This window comes from Ixodes scapularis, unplaced genomic scaffold (genome assembly GCF_016920785.2).
Source record: "Ixodes scapularis isolate PalLabHiFi unplaced genomic scaffold, ASM1692078v2 PGA_scaffold3__209_contigs__length_174095766, whole genome shotgun sequence".
Taxonomy (NCBI): domain Eukaryota; kingdom Metazoa; phylum Arthropoda; class Arachnida; order Ixodida; family Ixodidae; genus Ixodes; species Ixodes scapularis.
In genome coordinates, this window is record NW_024609868.1 from 124827634 (window position 1) to 124849057 (window position 21424).

The 21424-nt window shown below is 47.8% G+C and overlaps 1 protein-coding gene across 1 annotated transcript in view; it reads left to right on the plus strand.

Annotated features, from left to right (window-relative positions):
* The window catches only part of LOC8032978 (flavin-containing monooxygenase 5), a 77254-nt gene that overhangs the window by 50975 nt on the left and 4855 nt on the right, over nt 1-21424 (plus strand). The window contains exons 3-4 of the mRNA XM_029982792.4: nt 4541-4867; nt 16854-17054. Of these exons, the coding sequence (XP_029838652.2) occupies nt 4541-4867; nt 16854-17054 (528 nt within the window). The remainder of the gene's footprint in view (nt 1-4540; nt 4868-16853; nt 17055-21424) is intronic.

Below are 21424 nucleotides of genomic sequence, written 5' to 3' on the forward strand. Positions count from 1 at the left end.
CACTGCGCGTGCGCAGAGGTGGAGATTAAAATCGGCTGGCTGCAAGTGCACCGACCAGGACCGTACCCAGAAAAAGATTTCGGGGGGGGGGGTCAGAACCCCCTACCCCCCCCCCCCCCCCTGGTTACGGCCCTGAGCAGAAGTATATTACAGGATTCTTCTAGTGCGTGTTGTAATCGAAAACAGCAACCCACGTTTCAACAATTCTTACAAGTTCAGTGTTCAAAGATCCAAAGCTAATGGGATTGCAAAGTCTATCACTCGAAGGACATGAGCGGAATATTATTAATTTAAGTTTTTACGCATTCATGTTTAAAAATTCCTCTTAGCCCACATTCTTAATTTCAAAAGTAACTTATTAGCTTTAATCCTGAGACCCTCCTGCTTTTGAACAAAATATGCTCGTGTCGTCTGCATAATTTACATATCCATTTCCAACTTGAAGGCGTGTCCACTTTGCCACTTCTGCACAGTAATAAAAAAATAATTCGTCCCAGGATACTTCCGTGTCGAACTGCTGAGGTATGTTTAAAAATAAGAAGTATTGTTTTTTTATTATTCATTTGCCCAAACTAAATGTGAGAGAGTAAATGCGTTTCGATCAGCAGAAGTGAAATATCACACACTATAAGAAAATAATTTGTACAGCAAAATGATATGCTTGAAGTCATCAAAGACTTCGCTAAAATTTAAGAATATTTCAAGCGTCAAGCTTTTTTTCCCCAAAGTTTTATATATGGGTAAATTATTAACGAATATAGCTTTTTTGTTTATCAATTTTTGGCAGGAGTCTAAATTGACAATCTGCAATAAGGGAGTGTTAATCTTAAAAACATAATTATACGGACAAAAATACTATCTTTATATTTTTTTCAGAACACTAGAAGAATGGATAATTGACTGTAAATCCCTAATTGATTTAAATCACAGGCTTTGAACAGTATGAACATTTTGACGATTTGAATTTTTCCGAAAATGTGTCAGATAACACTGCTATGTTATTAATGTACGGTGTACTGTGACGAACGACCTTCGCGGCCGCACCTGGACGCGGAACGCCACCCCTTCTCCAACATTCCTGAGGCCTTTCGCTGTCAACCCCGAGTCTTTAGAGTACATCAAGCAATACCATCGACTATATATTTGACAAGTTAAATTTGTAAATATTTCGCATAACGACTAGTACGCTTGTTAAAAGCTTTAATGAAAGATAATTGTTTTTTTAATCTATATGAGAATAAGAAAAATTCCGAGATCGGGGAAATATCATCTGGCGCTTAAGAGTCGTAAATGCTGCTTCGCATATTTACATAAAGTTGTTAAAAGCGTTTTCCAGCTATGACCCACAAAATATCTCGCTGTTATTCTTCAATCTCTTTTTTTTTGCCCTATCATAAACGTATAAACACTGAAAACACAGTTCATACGTTTCAATAATAATTTCTAAACTACTAAAAAGTTTCTCCCGTGAGGCTTGGCTTCATTCATATTCAAGGACTGCTCGAAATCAATTTGTTTTTTTCGTTTTTTTCCTGTTCTGAAAAAATCGGCTAGGAATGAATCGGTATATTCAAAGACAGGACCAGGACTGTCATCCTGAGGAAAATTTCTCAGATTAAAACAAAATTCACGTTTATGTGGGAATAAGAAAAATCTTGCTGGTTTGAGGGAAACTTTTGGACACCTTATTTATTTAAAAATTTATAGGTCAATCATTATTTCTTTTTGAGATAACATCGAATTTAAGTGCCTTTTGCCGCATATGGGTTATTCCCTCCATCCTTTTGGCGATTTGTTGTGCGATCATCTGGCAACACTGAGAAGCAATCGAACAGCGTTTTTGGGTAAAATCAATTTTCATTGCTCTCATGAAAACTGTGGAGGCGGCGACCAGCCAACCCTAAGCTTCTGGGAGCGCTGCTGCGCCTTCTCGAAAAATAAAGCTTGAGTACACGAAGAAATACTGCGATGTCTGGAGGTAAACACTTTCCATGTCAAAGACACAGTCTTACCATGAATAATACTATTTCGTTAAGTTCCGTGCACCAAATGGGGCTTACTGCGTGTCGTGCTCCGTGTGTTTGAGTTTGAGAACCCTAGCTTGTGTTACACCTTTTGTCTCGAACTGACTATTATAAAAAAGCGCTAAAAGTTATTACAGCAGTACCATGTTTTGATGACGTGCCTAAGATCTAAGGCGAAAAGAGGGTTTCATTTGTCAGTTTGAATCCCCCGGTAACATTTTACCTGGCGAGAGTTGCTTTCAGCACTGTTTTTGCCCAATAAACCTCATTTTTATGAAAAGTGTACCGCCAGGCGTAAATACTATATAGCACACCTCTCATTGTAAAACTGGAAGTGATGCAGAAAACAACGAATATTTAGTGTTGTATAATTATTTGGGCAAGCGAGGAAAATTTCGGCAGAAATAGGGAAATTTGAAGTGTCCGCTAGGGAAATTCAGATTTTCCGTGTTGGCCACCCTGGTTAGGATACCCAATAGACATAGCTAACTGGTATACAAATCCATGCCACTATTGTCACTTTCAAAATAAGAATGGCAGAAAGCTTTTCATTTGTCCCGCCTCCAACGTGAAGGAAGGGAACGAGATGGTTCTTAAAGTGCAACTGCGCTCAATTCCGAAGATTTCGGGATAATGATTGATTTCGAATTAAAAAGCCCTAGTAAAACACACTACGTCGTTTGCTTCGCGAAAAATGGGATATATATTTTTAAATCCGATTTTAAACACGAGCGGAAATCGAAACCGAAACTTAGGCTCCGCCCGGCAACATTGGCCTCGGGTCGCCAAGTACATGGCCATCACGTGGTACGAGATGTCACGTGATCCTCGGCCCAACGACGGGCGGGATTGGGGCGGGCGTGTGGCAGGCGCGAGTGTCGTCTGCACCGCACTCTTCGCCACGTTTTGGTGTCTGCGGCGTTCGACGACGTCTGCACAACTGCGGCATAAGTGTGCGCGCACGTGGTGTCCGTAGTGTGGACGAAACTCCGAGAGACGTCGTCGTCTCACCGATTGTGATAATCGGTGAGACGACGACGGCGGTTGTGACGCGGAAGACGGCGGTAACGGCGGGACCACGGCGGGCGGCCGGCCGGCTCCCAAGAAACGCGCTGCGCAGGCGCGTTACGCCAATCACGTGGACACTGCTGAGCGCCGAGAGGCAACGTTGCTGACGTCATGCTCTACGCTCACCCGGAGAAGTGAAAACAAGCAAAAGGGGACCATGTAGATGGCGTTTAGCTCAATGTTGGCTCCGCCCATGCCGTAGCCTTGACTGCGCTGTTGGTTGCGCCTGAATTCGCCCGCTCAAGTCAGCCGATTTCGGCAACTTGGCGAGTTGCAAAGTTTGTCGGACCGTTTAAGAAACATTTAGACAGAACTGCGTCGTAAGATTTCACGTGTGGTCTTCCTAGGCGATACTGAAGAGGACTGCATTGTTTTTTCAGAACCAAAAATGAAACGGAGTTGCCCTTTAATGCAGGGCATACAAGAGAGACAGTTTTCATTTTGTCTTATCAGTGACTATAAGCAGTCGAAGGCGCCAGCAGCGAGGTGTTTCTGTTGCAAGCGATTTCTAAACAAATTTTTTTAGGCTGACTTTGGCAAGGTAATAAAACGTTTTATGCTTTTATTCATACCCCCACACAACGTTTCGAATACAAACGAATTGCGAACTGGTCGACCCATTCAGATCATATGTTATTATGGGACACTGGTGCCCGTTTGTAACGGCTCCCGTTTGACACGGGAACCCATTTGATGGAGACAACCTTTGATACAGGCACCCGCTTCATACAGACACTCGTTGGATACGGGTACCCGTCTAACATGGCGCCCTTCTGAACAGCCATCCCTGTACTGAGGTGAATCCATGGGTACTTGCTGAATTGGGTCACCTAACACAGGCAAATAAAGAGCCTGTGATACTTCCTCGGACAGAAAATTTATTAGAGTGGCTCGTTTAGTCGAATGCACTACAAGGGACCATTGTTTTGAACTTGACATGCCTACGTAAGCAAACGTAAGGTAAAGTTATTTTGAGTAAGCTATTATTTTTTATATGCGCTCGGTGATGGCTATTGAAATCCTGTTTTTGAATATATCAATTCCGAAGAGTAGCTTCCGAGTCGTCGTTTCCGCAACCTAGAGAAAACGCGAAAAACTTTAATTTGATCAGTCCTAGAATATGAAAGAAGCGAAGACTGACGGCATTTTTCAGTAAATAAATAAACAATAAATTTATTGTTGCAAGCAATTTCTTTTGTGTTTCCACTGTTTATGCGTAGCTGATATACGTCGTATTTTCCTAGGGTGTGGGAGGTTTCTATTTTTTTTTACTTGAAATTTTTTTGCTGATTTACAAAAAATCCAAGACCTTGTCACGCCTTAGCCATTGCCACCTCCCGATGACAAAAAATGAAATAAAATGAATTTGGTGTAAGACTTTTTAATGCACGCGAGAATAAAAAAATATTCAACAGCTGCTGGCTAATGTTGACAGCCTTGAGTTGCAGGTGTACTTGTCCACGAGGAGGGGAGCTTGGATCGCCAAGATGCTTGGGCCGAACGGCATGCCCCTGGACGCAGCTTTAATCACCAGAGCGAGCAGATGGAAAGGGCGCCTGGTGCCCATGTCCACTAAGCTCGACAAATTTGAGGCCTTGTTGAACAGCCACTTCAACCACGAGGCCTACGGACTCCGGCCTAAGCACAGAGTGGGCGCCCAGCACATAAACGTCAGTGACTCCCTGCCCTCCCTGATTTTGTCTGGCCTCGTCCGCATCAAGAAGGACGTGGTCCAGTTCACAGAAAACGGCATTCTTTTCGAAAATGACCAGGAGGTAAGATTTCAAAGGATACTTATATGCGCATTGAAAGTGTCCGTTAAACACTGCCACAGTGGTGCGGCAGCCTCGTTTATCTACGAGATAGGGATACAATTTTGAGCATTTTGTTTTAAAAGAGTAGTAGAATTCATTGAAACGTACACACTTAAGTTTTTATTTTGAATAAGATAGGGAGCAGAGGAACATATGTGGTAGTATATTGACAGTGTCTCTGTCTGTTAATGTCAGCCGTTAGTGTTTAGGCACAAAAAATGTAAAAGATAACCCACAGAAAAGCAAACAACTACAAAATATAGAACGACATGAAGTGTTTATGCAAAGGAAAATAGAAACTGAATCATAATTAGAAGCATAACCAACAAAATTGAAATTGGCATTACCTGAGCCGACTAAAAAATCAAGGGCGTACGGAGATGTTCTGTGGCGATTCTACTAAAGAAAAACTGGAAAACAATTTCCGACCTCCTTGGTATTTGGCAAAGGTGTCCTAAAGGATAAGCATTTCAAACATGTTTTCACACGTCAAAAAAAAAAACAACAAAAAAAAAAACAACATAGTCTGTGGCACAAAGTACACACCCCACCGAACCGATCACTGACCATGCACTGGAGCTTGAATAATTATTTTTTATAGCATTGGTGACATTTCGGATATTCGCTTACCCAATTGGCGGTTTGATAGCTCCACTGTCTGGCAACTTGCTGCTGACCTTGCAGTTTTTTGTGCTTCGCGACTGCCGTGGATTTTGATGGTAAATGAAATTTCGTGGGTGACAACGTAGTCGATGTACATAGAAGCTATCAGGGTACGAAAAGTCCTACACGTATATCTTCAACAAGCAATTTTTTCAACGAAGCTTAAAGGGGCACTGACACCCCAAAGGTCGTATTTTTTTATCGTCTAAAACGATGCAAGCTGCAGTCATAAACACGGAAAAAAAAAAAAAACGCATCGCGAAAAAAAGTTTTCCCGCGCGGGCGCGCCTTTTTATTTTTGGCGTTTGATTCTCCCGCCTCTCGCCTCCTCGCTTCTTTTGATTCGTGACGTCAAGAATCATGAAATTTAGAAGCTTTGTAGGCGAAATTTCTATAACATTTAATAACGGCAATCGTAAAACATGTTGTTTAACGCAATTGCGAACGCACTACGGCCCTTCTTTTTGAATACCAAAAATCGGAGTCCGTTGTGGTGCCGTCTCCTGGATTTGTATCCTCCCACGGAAAACAGGTGACACCGCTCAAAACCGGTCCGCCGGCGCTCGCTCCTTTCCTCCTCGCTTTGGGTCGCGATGGCAACAGCAGGAAGTCGTGAAAGAAAGTGGACTCTCAGGACTCCGCAATATTTGACGTCAACGCACCGGCGCGGATCGCGTGGGAACTTCGAATTCGGCATTCGGAAATTGTGTTTTTACTTCACCATTACTGAATATCCAAATTTCGAATTTTGAGGGTAATGTCCCGGCATCGTTTTCAATCGTTTCGGATAATGAAAAAAAAAATATAATTTTGATGTGTCAGTGCACCTTTAATACATTTTTGTTATGCGGTAGGGTTTGGTGCGGCAAATGGCAGCTCGTGGCACAGCGTGTTGAATCTTCACGAAGCTCTCCTCCTTTTTGTGTTTTTGTGGTTGTGCGGTACCCGCGTCGACATATGCTTCGGATTACAACTTTAAGCCTGCTTTTTTATCGCTAGTGCACTACCACTTACTCTTGGCGACAATTGACTATTTTTTGCGTGTCCGAAGTACCTCTAGAATCTTCCCGGTTCTAGTATGCTTTGCAATCTTCACAGTTGTACAACAGTTCGGTAATACAGTGATGTCTCGTTAATATGGACACCTCCGTTCCCGTAAAAAAATTGCAGTGGTTTAGCCCGGCTATGCCATGATATACGTAGCTTGAGCTTATGCGGACAAAATGAGAGACGCTATCAAGCGGCTCCGGTGCAGCGTCAGACTTGGCTACTGCGCAACGGAGGCTCACAGCTGGGCACACGGTGGCACCAGTGTGTCTGCCGCGGCTATGACGTCTGTCCTCTGGAATGCGCAGACCGGCGAGGCGGGCGCGGCGGCGGCGGCGGCTCCGGCGCGCCTACTGTGTGCCGTGTGATGTCACTGCTGCTCGCGCATGCGCACCACGAAGCACGGCTCATTATGCGAGCCACGCAAAACTGCTCAACCTCGGCCAGTGTAGTTCACGCTACAAACATGTCCATAATGTTAGTTGTCCATAATAACGAGACAAAAATGCACGAATTTCCCAGTTTGTCCCCGAAAGCGGTGTTCATATAGCGGGGTATCCGTATTAATGGGGTCCATATTAACGATACATGACTGTACATCATTAAGTTTCACTGCTCGGTTACTCATTCATACTTGTCGACGGAATAATGTAATGTACAACTAGGACGTTCTAAAACTTTTTTGAGCGCAGCTCTTAGGGGCCCGTTCCCGGCTTGAGCGGCGTCGCCGTCGGCGTCGGCGTCGCCGTCGGCGTAACCGCAACCCTCGTAACCCTCGTGAGGGTTACGAGGGTTACGAGGGTTAATCTCATGAGGGTTACCCTCACGAGGATCACGAGGGCCACGAGGGTTACTTACCCTCGTAACCCTCACGAGGGTTACGAGGGTTTTTACCCTCAGAAGGGTTACCTTCACAAGGGTTACCCTCACGAGGGTTACTTACCCTTGTAACCCTCACGAGGGTTACGAGGGTTAGTAACCCTCGTGAGGGTAACCCTCGTGAAGGTAACCCTTTTGAGGGTTACGAGGGTTAGTAACCCTCGTGAGGGTAACCTTCACGAGGGTTACCCTCACGAGGGTCACGAGGGTTATGAGAGCTACCCTCACGAGGGTTACTTACCCTCGTAACCCTCACGAGGGTTACGAGGGTTAGTAACCCTCGTGAGGGTAACCTTCACGAGGGTTACCCTCACGAGGGTCACGAGGGTTATGAGAGTTACCCTCACGAGGGTCACGAGAGTTACCCTCACGAGGGTCATGAGAGTTACCCTCACGAGGGTCACGAGAGTTGCCCTCACAAGGGTTACTAGGGTTACCCTCACGAGGGTCACGATGTTACCCAGGTCAAGTGACCCCCCCTGCGGTCACGTGACCTGGGGATACCCCCCGAGGTCACGTGACCCCCCGTTGACGTCATAGCCACTGATGACGTCATCAGTGACGTCACTGATGACGTCACCGGCATCCGCATCGTCATCGTCATCATCGCTGATGAGGTCATCAGTGACGTCACTGATGACGTCACCGGCATCCGCATCGTCATCATCATCACTGATGGCGTCATCAGTGACGCTACTGATGACGTCATCGGTATCGTCACGTGACCCCCCGACGTCACGTGACGCCCCAAGGTCACGTGACTCCCACAAGGTCACGTGACCCCCAAGGTCACGTGACCTTGGGGAGTCACGTGACCTTGGGGCGACCCCCAAGGTCACGTGACCCCCAAGGTCACGTGACCCCCCCGCCCCCCGAGGTCACTTGACCCCCCCCCCCTCAGTACCCTTCCCTCCTCCTCCTCAAGAGCTGCGCTCTAATTCGGCGTTACAGGGAGTTGTAAACGGCTTTCATTTTTTTGTTTTGGTTTACGTGCATATTTTTAATCAACTGGGCGAGTACATTTTTGGGAAAGGTCTCCTCTATGTTTTAGTTGGGTTAATCAAGTTCGAGACAACTTCATTTAGTTTGAGATATTCAACCTTCTTTTCTATATCAAGAAACAAGAAGATCACTTTTATTTAAAAAAGACGTACCGAGAAAACATAAAGGGTTTCAAATTTTATATAATTGCGGTAAATAGAACGACTATTTGTTCCGATAGAAGCTTTGATTTTGACTATAAGGCGGCTTGGCATCCCAATCGCATCCTGGCAGCACCTTAGGCACTCCTAGTATAAATAGGCTCTGGTAGTTCTAGATATTGTTGGGAAGGTGAAGACGACGACCGGGCAGTCGCTCGTGCGACCATCTCGCGTGTGACCCCACGGGCCGGCTGGGCCTTCATAAGCCCTTGTATCTTGTGAGGGTGCTCTGTCTTCCTATTCACCGGCCGGGTCGGCCGTTTTCGTCGGAGGGAGTACTGTTAGGAAAATGAGGGCAACGACAGGGCAGTGTCGAGAACGACCATCTCGCGCCAGGCTCCACGTGCCGGTTCGGCCTCCATAAATCATTCTATCTTTTCTCTGTCATCATCTGTCCTGTCCTGTTAGCTGCCGAAGGCATCACCCTAACAATATGTTTTTTCTAATGGCCTCCCATAAAAATTGGGCTGCTGACATTCTATTAACCTCGTAGAGGCATTAATAAAATTTAGGCTCTGGTCCTCCTAAGCCGGGGGTGTCAACACACGCGGCCCTCGGGCCGTATGCGGCCTGCGACTCTGAAGGACGTGGCCCGCAGGTGTTCCCTGGCTGCGAGCTCTGGTTCCTTTGCTTGGAGCACTGCATGCGCCATGAATAATGACGTCTAGTGGTTCATTCATTTCCACCATAAACGTAGCTTTGCCCTTATGAAGTTTTAACATATTTGGCACTAATCTATTTTCTTTCAGATTAAGGACTTTCTCGTCTTATATACCGTTAGGACTCAAGTATTTGATTGTAAAGCTGCTATAAATATTCACAGGAAAGCAGAAACTACCGCACGAAAAGGTTTTATTTCGAGACTTATTAAACTTGGATACTTCCCGAGTTAATTGAGCTACAGAGAGAGGATTGTGTGCTTGCTTTCTAGTTGTATCAAAACACTTTCAGAGCGTTGGCTCTGTTGTAGTATTTTAAATATTGTAATCAAACTGTGTTCAAATCCGAAGTGTTTTAGTGAACCGCTATAGCGCGAGATCCTATCTTTAGGGAATCGCTGGGTATCACTGAAAAAACTGATGCTTTGCAAAGTGGAGGACCATAGCTGCTGTTGTTTTTGTATAATATATATTAAGAGACCCCCCCCCCCCCCCCCCGCAATATGTTGGCCCACCACATTTTCGTGCGGGCCATCTTGCCCCCACACCAAAGCGAGGTTGAGACCCCTGTCCTAGGTTCTTGCAAGGAGCCTCCTATAAAAATTGGCCTATAGACATTCAGTAACCTTGTAGCAGCATCCTATACAATTTCGGCTGTGGTCGTCCCCGGTTCTCCCTAGGTGCCTCCAATACACAATTGCCCCATAGACATTCTATTACATGATAGTGCAATCCTACAGCAATCTTAATTACATCTCCACTTTACATGGGAAAAGAGCAGACATTGGCCTAGGGTTTTCCTAAGCTCTCTTCCAAAGGGATGTATTCAAGATGCTATACATGGTCAGTAAACCTATAGAGTCTGTAGGGTGTCTGTGACGAGCTGAAAAAGACGACTCGCGCGGCTCGTGCGAGCTCCGGTGCCGCGCGTGTGAGCGCGAGAGAAGGAGATCAAAATAATACAGAAGAAGGAAGTTCTGCATGGAATCTCGGAAGTTGACGTGTCTTTCCTGAGCTCTGAGCCCTTTCCCCTTGACGAACAGAACGAATCGTCACATATGGCGCCCGAACGCGGACCCGGGTTTTCAGGAAATTCACTCTAACAACCTATGTGGGGACGGCGCTCACTTCGACCAGGTCTCCACCAACCACTGTCGCCTGGACGGCCAAGGTTTCAAGGTAACTCCAAGCTGGCGGAACGTTCCATCGAAGCTTTCCGAAGGCTGGATGACGACGCCAAGGACGCCGCATACCAATCAGTCGTCAGCGACACGGAGATCCTGGAAGCCGAGTTGGATCAGCTACGCCTACAACGAGCAGAGCTCAAGAACGCGACCTTTGCACGACCGATCGACCGGCTGGAGGACATATCGCGCCCTAGCGACGACGCCACCAACAGACAGCTACAGGCAACAGAGAATTTGATCTGCGGACTGCTGGCGCCTGTCGTGGATCGTCTTGATCAGCTCAAGGCAAAGATTAGGAGAACTTCGTCGGCAGAATCGCTGTACAGCGCAATCTCTATCGAAGACCTTTCCGAGAGCGAGTCCGCCAAGAAAAGGAGGCCCAAGGCACCCAAGAAGAAAGCTCCTGTTACAGCTGAGTCAGCCGCAGATACTGCAGTCACGCCAGACCGGCCGACAAAGTCGCTGACCAACGTGGCTGTCAGCTCGGTTCCTCAGCTAGGCAAGAACGTCATCGCCTGGTTTCACCAGATGAATTTCTGGTTCCAGACGTTTAAGGTCGCACCAAGTGAGGCCATCCCATTGATTGTATCCAAGCTACCATCTAAGGACTTCATGTGGGAGGGGTACCACCTGAAGACAACCAAGGAAACGACGTGGGAGCAAATGAAGACCGCCTTCCGTCGTCGTTACAACCTGGACAACGAAGTTGCAGCGAAACAGATGTTCGGCGCAAGTCAGCGTTCGGGGGAGTCCTGCACAGACTTCGCCTTCCGCAAACTAGAGCTCATCGACGAGTGCAACTACCCAGAGACGGAGGCGGAGAAATGCAGGGTTATCCTGGCAACACTGTCTGACAAACCACGAAAGCACTACTTCGATAGACTCTGCTTCGTTGGATGAGTTGCGGGACTCATTCCTCCTCTTCGACCAGGTAGTCTTCAGCCAACCAAAGACACCGGCATTGACGGTAGCTGCAGAGCCAGCTCAGGCTGCGAAGGTAACCAAAAAAGCGTCCTCCTTCCCACTCTTTAAGCAGGACGGGTCGCCGCCTCGTCAGAACGCGGACGATGGCCATTGTCCGCAGCCTCTTTCTCCACGCGAGAAGAGAAGCAGCACGTGTCGCCTCAGCGCCCGTCAAAAGCTTCCCAGAATTTTCGGCGTTCTTCGTTTCGTCACCCGGAAGTTCGTCCGCTGTGCCTCAATTGTAAGAAGAGCGGCCACTTCGTCACGCGGTGTCGGCAGGAGCTCACACCAGATTTTTTGAATTGGCAACAGCGCTTCGACTGCACTGCAGCACCGACGCAGGGAAGTGACAAGCTGATGCCTCTCACGCCTGCGAGAGGTCATCAGTAGTTCGGCGCATCCCATGTGGCGCAGCAGTGGGTACCAAAACCATAAAGGTTCAACTGAACGGACAGCCTCTAACATCTTCCTTGGATTCAGGGGCAATGAGAAGTCTCATCAACGTTTCCATCGCCAACCAGTTGCAACTTCTGATTCAACCTTCTTCCATCCATCTCCATGGTGCAAGTGGTCAATTCCTCACGAACCTCGGCGAAGTGACTGCCACAGTGACAGCTGACGGACAGACGCTGAACCAGGCATTCATCGTGGTTCCATATCTGGAGGAAGAAAAGTTGCTCCTTGGTGACGATTTCCTGACAGCGTGCAAGGCCATGATCAATTGGGGTGCAAATAGCTTCTCGATTCCTCCGCTTACGACATGTCATAAGGTCATCTTGGTTACGGAGCAGCTGATACCTCCGCGGTTCCTAAAGTTTGTTTAAGCACGCCTGAAGAATCTTGTCCGAGGACAATCAACGAAGGTAGAGGTGAGCGGCACAAAATTGCTCTACGACCGCCACTGCCTTCTAGTTGAACCCATGGTTATCGATAAGAACGAGAGCACGTTCTACGTATCCTGGTCAACCCGTCGTCTCGAGCAGTGGCTCTACCCTCTGATGCTACTGTCGAGTCGCTAGGGGGATCACAAGTGTCGAAGACATCGAGCTTAGCGACGACAGAATTGCTTCCATCTTAGGTGGCTCAAGCTTGCCTTCGTCGGAGGACCTGGATCGCACAAATGCTTTGGAAATCGTCGGCCCTCAACATCAACCGCTATCGGTTGAGGGTGTCACGTTCAACATTGGTTCAATGCTGGCACCTGAGGAGCTTCAAAAAGTTCAAGAGCTTCTTGCAAAGAACATAGCTTGCTTCGCGCGAACCAGCATTGACGTTGGAAACTGTCGGCTTGAGCCTCACTCCATTCCGACAGGTAATGCGAGACCTGTCTCCCAGAGACCACGTTGACTGTCGACGGCGCAGCGTGATGTCGTCAAGGTGAGGATCAAGGATCTCATCGATGCCAAGATTGTGCAACCATCGCGCAGTCCGTGGGCATCCCCCTTGGTTTTAGTCACGAAAAAGGACGGATGAACACGAATGTGCGTCGACTACAAAAGGATCAAAGCAGTCACTGATGACACTGTCTACTCCTTTCCGCGAATTAAAGTGCCTCTACCCGATGACTGAACTTTTGGAATTTATAGTCTGTGCACTTGTTTATAGCGTGTCTCATTCAGCATTTTTTTATGTATACATTCACTCTCGTGCATATCTCAGAGCGCGGTATTTGTTTAATGTTGTTTTGTTTTTGTCTGATGAAAGCGCAATGTCGGGTCGACGGTTTCTAAAACCCCGGCATGTGACGAGCCAAAAAAGGCGACTCGCGCGGCTCGTGTGAGCTCCGGTGCCGCGCGTGCGAGCGCGAGAGAAGGAGCTCAAAATAAAAATGAAGAAGGAAGTTCTGCATGGAATCTCAGAGGTTGACGTGTCTTTCCTGAGCTCGGAGCCCTTTTCTCTTGACCAACACAACGTGGGCTAAACATTTACTTAATGCTGATAGGACCATGCTAGAAACTTATTAGAGTTTAAGTCTGTCCTAGATGGACCCAATGGCCTTTTTAAACACACATTGAGTGTAAGTGTAAGTACATTTATTTTGTGTTCCGCCTGATAGGATTTGGATACCGGTTATTCTTTACAGCATGTTTTGTACTGCAATATAGTTATTATGTTTATTGTGTATCTATAATGTAAACAAATGCTATCTTGGAAACAAAACAGGAGCGGCAACTAGTGTAACAAATATTTAGAAAAACCAAAAGCGGTAGCCTGGAGACTGGGATGCCGCTCTCAGGTACGAGTGGAGCTGAGTTCGATCCCTCTCGGAAGCATGCTATTTTTCTTTTTTAACTTTTTTTGTCAGCCCACCGGCACTCTTTTCAAGCAGAAATTTACCTTCACACACTTTTTTATTTTTTTGTATCTTAGTAGTGTAAGCGGTAGCGCCTCGGCAAAAGCAGTTGCCAAGGCAATTCATTTTATTTTTCTATCGCAGCTGCGTAGTCTTGTCTCGTATATTAGACCTCCTTTTTCTTTGCAAGATAAGGGGCACATGCCTAATCTTCGCATGCCATAACCCTGTTGCTTAAAACACAGAAGCATGTCACTCGTCGTTCGCTCACTCCGAAGGGAAGCACGGGTGCAGCACATAGAGACCGTTAAGCACAACACACTTGTGTGTTGGAACTTTCCGATCCGACGTACGAATAATAGCAACGTCGGTCAGATACGACAAGTTTGGTTGCACCGGGGCGTCGAATCAGGGCTCCTCCGTCTGGCTCCGGCGTGCGTCCAACTTGCCAGATATTTGCCGCACGGCAGTCCGAGTGTCGCACGGCCGCATCCAATGGCGACACGGATGCCGCGTAAGTCATGTCGTCACGTCACGATCGACGAGATCGGGAGAGGAGGGGCTGGACCGGGGAAGAGGTTGTAAGCCGTACGTTACGCGAGTCGTCGTTATCGTCGTGAAGGCCATGGACCCCATGGAGTTATCCCGCGTGCACAAAACGAGCTGCTCATTTCGCGCATCCATAGCAAGCCGATGGGAACGATGGAGTTAGTGTCATGTGGCGTTGGGGAGACACGCAGCAAGAAGCGGGTTGGGTATTCACGTTAAATGTCAGCAGTGCTCTCTTCGCTGGCATTGATTCTAAGGTGCATGGGGTCCATCGGGATTAGAGAATGCTGAGGAAAAATTGACCTTACGTAAAATCTTCAAGGACACGGAAACTTCAATCTAATATAATGTAAATGTTTTGTGTGTTTTAAAACTACAAAAATTAGGTTCAAGCGGAATTAGACAACATGAAGGAGCTGCTGCATGGTGGCTAAGGAGGTTCTCATAGGGATACCGGAATTGTGCGGAGCTGAACGGAACGTCATGTTGGAAGAGAAGTAGCGAGCTTGTGTCTCAAACCTCCGTGTGCGGCGTGTCGGAGCACCCATTTCTCCGACGGTTTATACGTCGAGTCTTTTGGGCTGAAGACGCCGATTTGAAGAAAATATAAGGCACGTTTTAGTTCCTTTCTGTGGTGTTGTTTGCACACAGTAGCAACAGCGAGAAAGAGAAAAAAACTGCTTTGGCGACTGCTCTTATGGACGCACTACATCAAATCCTAAGAGGGCAAACAAAAAATAAAAAGAAGGCTGTTTACAACTCCCAGTAACGGCGAATTAGAGCTCAGCTCTTGAGGAGGAGGAGGGAAGGGTACTGAGGGTTACGGGTTCTCGGGAGGGGGGTCACGTGACCTCGAGGGGGGGGGGGAGGGCACGTGACATGGGGGTGTGGTCACGTGACCCCCCGCTTCCCCCCCCCCCCCCGAAATCACGTGACCTTTGGGAGCGGGTCACGTGACCTGAGGGTCAAGTGACCTCGACGGTGGTCACGTGACCCCCCCAGAGAAATTTTTCACTAGATTTAGCGGGGAAATTTTTCCGCTAGATTTAGCGTGGAAATTGTTCCGCTAAATATAGCGGGGAAATTTTCCCGCTACATATAGCGAGGAAATTTCCCGCTAGATTTAGCGGGGACATTTTTCCGCTAGATTTAGCGAGGAAATTTTGCCGCTAAATTTAGCGGGAAAATTTTTCCGCTAGATTTAGCGGGAAAATTTTTCCGCTAGATTTAGCGGGGAAATTTTTCCGCTAGATTTTGTGGGGAAAATTTCCGGCTAGATTTAGCGGATAAATTTTCCGCTAGATTTAGCGGGGAAACTTCTCCGGTAGATTTAGCGGGGAATTTACCCATAATGCACCGCGCGGTTACGCCGACGCCACTGAAGGCGGAAACGGGCGCCTAAGAGCTGCGCTCTAAAAAAAAAACTTCTGAAGGTGAAGTAGTGCTTAGAATAAGTATCGGTACGTTTATATAAAAGCACACAAACACAAAATATTATGTTCTACGAAGTACTTTAATACAATCGCGGTGGGGCGCCGGGTGCCTCGGCTAACTACGGCTAACATTCAGCCACACCTTTTTGAGCAAATATAGACATAGGGCATTTTATTCTTCGTTCATATTTGTTTTATGCGATATTTCTCGGAAGTCGGCCGTGATTTCAGGTGACCTCGGTCAAGCACGCAAAGTCAGCTAAATTTACTCCCACTCAAAACCTATTCACCCTCTTTATGCGAGCGAAAGTGCACTTTTGTGACCAAATGCGGAGACATAAACCGTGCGCGTACTCTTGCGATTGTATCGGGATGCGTCTCAACCGATCGGATATCTAGAACAATCCCCTAAATACTTCCCTGCATTCTAGTACACTGTAGTTGAAGTCCCTGTCGGCCGCCGTGAAATTGCGAGTGGCTTTCTGTCGCTGCTGGCCATAGCGCTTTTGTTTCGCAGTAGCGTCCTTTGCTCTCGTTCTTACCTTGCTGCGCCCGCCGTTGTCGTTCTTTTGCTGCTCTGGTAAGAAGGAAACCCCGCAACCAATTGCATTAATAACACACGTAGTTCGCCATGCTCTTCCTGAGCGCATACTTAAGAACGTACCTGCCCAGATAGCCATTGCCGATTGCTCAGGGAGAGTCAGATCGGTGATTGCACGCTCTGCACTGCATGCTCCGCGCTGGATGCTTTATTCAGGCTACATCCCATATCGGACATGAAAGCGCTAAGCCGACCCTGGCAATAATAAAAGAGTGGAAATCGTGTTTCATATTGCTGATATTATAAATTTTAAGCAAGTTAACGAGCGAAAGTTATTGCTTTGTAATGTTTCGACTGAGAAATAACATGGTTGAGATCTTAAGGAATTATCATGAAACGAAACAAGGTGAAAAGCCGGTCAGTCAGTCAAAAAACCGGCTGAACTGTACGATAATTAATGCTAAATAAAAGCACGTGTTTCGAGCGTAGTGTTGCGGGTTGTAAAAGACAAGCATCATCACACGTGCACAGGTGACAAAATTAGACGATGTGATCCTGGCCACGGGCTACCGGATCAAGTTCCCCATGCTCTCCGAGGACGTGATGCCAGTTGTCAACAACGAGGTACAGCTCTACAAGAACGTCTTCCCGCCTGGCTTGCAGCACCCAACCCTGGCCATTATTGGACTCGTGCAGCCCTCTGGATCCGTATTTCCAGTAATTGAACTGCAGGTAAGCGCTTTTTGATCAATATTCCAAATCCTACTCGAATGTGTGCAAAACATTTTCACAGCTGCTTTCTTTTAACGAAGCCCGATGCAGGATTGCTAGAGGAAAGCATAATGCATGCATTTCTTAATCCCTTGATACGTGACCTGCAGCGTTCAACACTTATCTGGAACACGTGAACAGCGTCTTCTAGCATGGGAACGCGATCTTGGTAGAAGCCGATGAAACACTTCATAACGTAGTGCTCATGGAACAATCCGAGCAGAAGAGGCACATTCTTAAAGCAGAAATGACAGCTGGGCCAGAGCCAACGCCGCAGATTCGTCTGCGAGGCGATCTGCTTTTTGCTTCATTCAGTAAAAAAATCAAATACGTACTGACTGAATCGTTCACTCACTGATTGTTTCAACATCTTCTGAGACTTCGTGCGAAAAGGTAGCAATAAAAATAGATTGTCCGGCCGGTAAAATCGCTAAGGTGTCCACGGTCCACCGAGCGGCCTCCCCTGCTCTGACTGTTCCACGTAGCGCTACGTCACGAAGCAGTTCTTCGGCTGCCATCAAGATACCGCTCACATAAGACGCCGTTGGCGTGTTCCGGATAAGTTTGGCGAACACTTTACACAAAATTGCTTCAAATTATTTTTCTAAGGCCATGAGAGAATGGAATTCAAAAACCAATAGAAGCGCTGCGCGGTTCAGTCGCAGATGGATCGATTATCCGAAACTGTCTTATGTAGGGCGTTCACCCTGAGCATGAATTGATCAGGAGTGCTGCGTCAGCGCCCGCCGCGTACTCAGGTCCAAATTTTCGTCAGGAGTATCGCCTCAGCGCTCGACCTGAACTCGAACTTATTCGCGCGTGTACAAGTGTGTCTGCTCTTTTGCCCAGCGCAATAACGGAAAAATACAAAGGAAAACTAAATGGTTAAAACCCCTCAGTAGCACAGGTCAAAGATAAGACGCTAACAACGTGAGCCCAGAGCCGTATATGTAGAGAGTTTGGCCATTCGTTGGAAAGTATGGGAGTGAAATGAGGCGGCGCCATTGGCCGAAAGCGGGCTGGGCGTGTTCCAGTGCACGTTCGCTAACTTGAATGTGGCCAACCAGAAGCCAGAAATAATATCCAGGCGGTGGTCGCGAGAAACAAACTTAATAAGTGCGTCGGAGTAACTCTCGGTGACTGAAAATATGGTGCACGTGCTGTTTCAATCACGGTCATCCAAAATCATTCTGGAAGAGTGCGCCTAGCGGAACGACCGACGTAATTTGTACGCCAAGCGCCGAGGGCCGGCAAACGGCCGTCCGAGCGGTCACCCTCTGTGCAAGCGAGACAGAGTTGAGCGGGGCATTCGTTTCTTACATTTTTTTTGCATGATCATGATCAAAACATCTCGTACACCCTATTTTCCATCATGAAGGGTAACTACATTTGACTCTTACGAGCTTATTCAAGCCATATTCCAACATCTACCTATGAATAAAACAGTTCTCGCTACCACCGCTAAGGGATTTTTTTCGGCTTCTGGTTGGCCAAGAGAGCATGTCAAGCCCTCTTTCTGCGTCTGGTGCACGCCCTGGTTCTGCCTGCGCCTCCCATTGACCAGACTCTCTGTATACACGGCTCTGCGTGAGCCAAAAGACGCCGGTTTACGCATTCCGCAGAAAAAAAACAAAGAGAAGCGTCGTGAAGCAAGATATTTTGGCATCAATTGAACGTAAACCTTTTGGTGAACATCCACCTAAATAGGAATGCCAATGAATGAACAACAACAGTCACCTGTGAACAAGCGACCGAGCTGGCCTTGAAACGTCCCGTACGAAAATGTCAGGTTCAGGCCGGAATGAAAAATTTCGGTTCCGCCTAGACCCAAAATTGGGGCACCAGTTTGTATCCAGCCTGGAACCGCGCATTTCCAGCCCCAATTTTAAACCAGGCGGTGCACCACCGGAATTCTCGCTGCGCTCACCACTGGACTCAACAAAAGAATTTCGTGTTATGCCCTTAGTCGTTGCAAGCGAGAGATCATCGCGATTTCAGACCCAGGCGGAATGGGTCTGAAATCCCGACGACCTCTCGCTTGTAACAGCTAAGCGCATCGCGCGAAAGACTTTCGTTGAGTCCAGTGGTGAGCGCAGCGGTAATTCCGGCGGCGCACACGGTCGTCCAGGCGTCGTCGCGTCGTTATTAAACACGGTGCACGGAACATACACACACAGCACGCACAAGCACAGTATCCAGTGTTGAGTGCATCGGGAAGTTCCGGCGTGCGGTATCCAAAATGTCCAAGTGTTGTCAACAAGCACACCAGTGCATCCAGATGCCGAGCCAAGCTGCAATGGGTCGGCAGCTTCACACTATATAAAGATTTAAAGCCGAGGTCAGTGGGTATCCATCCAGGGAAATTGATAGGGGCGTCAGTATCCGTGGGCCCGCAGCGCGAACGTCGGCGCCGGGCGAGCGCCGGCCGGTAGTCCGACGGGAGCGGAGAAGAACCGAAACTCTCGAAGCGCTGCTGTTGACTGCAACAGGCAATGCAAGGCGTGCGTCGTCACCAAAGACGATGTACGCAATACACACACAGCACGCAGAAGCACAGTATCCAGTGTTGGATTGCATGGGGAAGTTGTGAAGCGAAAAATGGGAACTCTAACCAAAAATTCAATAAACATTTACCCGACATTTCGGGACCAGTTCGGTCTCTTGTTCGCAGGTGAGTGACTCACGTGAGTCACTCACCCGTGAACAAGGGACCGAACTGGTTCCAAAACGTCGGGTAAATGTTTATTAAATTTTTGGTTACAGTCCCTATTTTTCGCTTCATGTCTACTTCTAACCAGGCAGAGGGCTGCCGAACGTTTACGTTCAAATCGGGACGTTCCGGCGGGCAAGCGGTATCCGAGTTGTCCAGGTAGTTTCACCAAGCACACCAGCGCCAAGCGCATCCAGATGCCGAGCCAAAGTGCAATGGGTCGCCAGCTTCACACTATATAAAGATTCAAAGACGAGGTCAGTGGGTATCCATCCAGGGAACGATGGGCACGTCAGTATCCGTGCGCCTGCAGCCCGAACGTCGCCGCCGGGCGAGCGCCGAATGACAGACCGACGAGAGCGAAGAAACTAAACTGAGTAAACTCTCGGCGCTGCGCTGGCTGCGCTGCCGCCGACTGCAACAGACAACAGACAAAGCCAGGCACGCGCGCGGAGAACGCCCGCTCGCAGCGCCTGCTTAGCGGATGCGCCTGTCCCTAACACGTGACCTGCGGGAAACCGCAACAATTCTCCGCCTCCCCCCCCCCCCCCCCCCCCCTCCCGCGACCCCACGCCCCCCTCCCCTCCTCCAGTCACGCATGTACGCGCCCGCTGGCCGGGAGCGGACTCTACTGGAACAAGGGGAGCGGATCGGATCCACCGAACACCGTGTGATTCCAGTGTGTTGCGTCTCCCTGGATCCGACTGGTTACTCCCAGAATCGCGCGGATCGAAACTGTCCTCAAGTTTAGAATCCCGCGGATCGAAACTGGAACCGCTCCGATCTGACATTCTCGTACGGGGTCGGACTCCATATTATTTTTTGGTTAGAGTTTTCCTTTCAGTCATTATTTTGGCATCATCAGAATAATGAATGAAAGTCATTTCGTATTCGGGTGAGGAAGGTTGACGGTCACCGGATACGAACTGCCCTACGCTTTCCTCTCACGAATGCTCCAACCGTCACCCCGCCGAAATATGGACCCGACCGTTGCATTGTATAAACGTTTGCCCATCTGAAACTCTTCCTACGCTTCTTTGGAAACTCCGTCATTCCGCCGTTTTGGAACTTGGACTCGACCGTAGCATTGTATAAATACCACCCGCGTTCTAATGTAAAAGTTCTTCCTGACTCTGGCCGGACTTCGGCCGAAACGTCGAAGAATAAATCGTCCGTTTTTGCTGTTTTCATCAAGTCTTTTTTAATTCTCAGTTACATACCCATGCCTTCGGTCTCCCGCCACCATGCCCGTTATATATATATATATATATATATATATATTCTTATCGAGGTTCCCACAATTAGCTCGAGGCCCTATCATGTGAGTTGTAACTTGTGCAAACCTTCAGCGCAGGACGCTTCACGCGTTTCACTTTCATCAACCATGTTTGGCGCCTTTTTTTACGTGTTTGGATCATTAAAAACAAAAACCTTAACGTTAGGTGGAGCATCGAACCTAGGAACAACCAACAATTGAATCGTAACTGCTGACGTCACGACATTTCGCTATGCTCCAAACAAGCCGTTGCTAGGGCCGTTGCTATAGACAAAGACATGGGGCCTCGACGTGAGGTTTGAATGTACATAAAATGAAGTCAATAATTTTTCGTAAGCGCTGAGT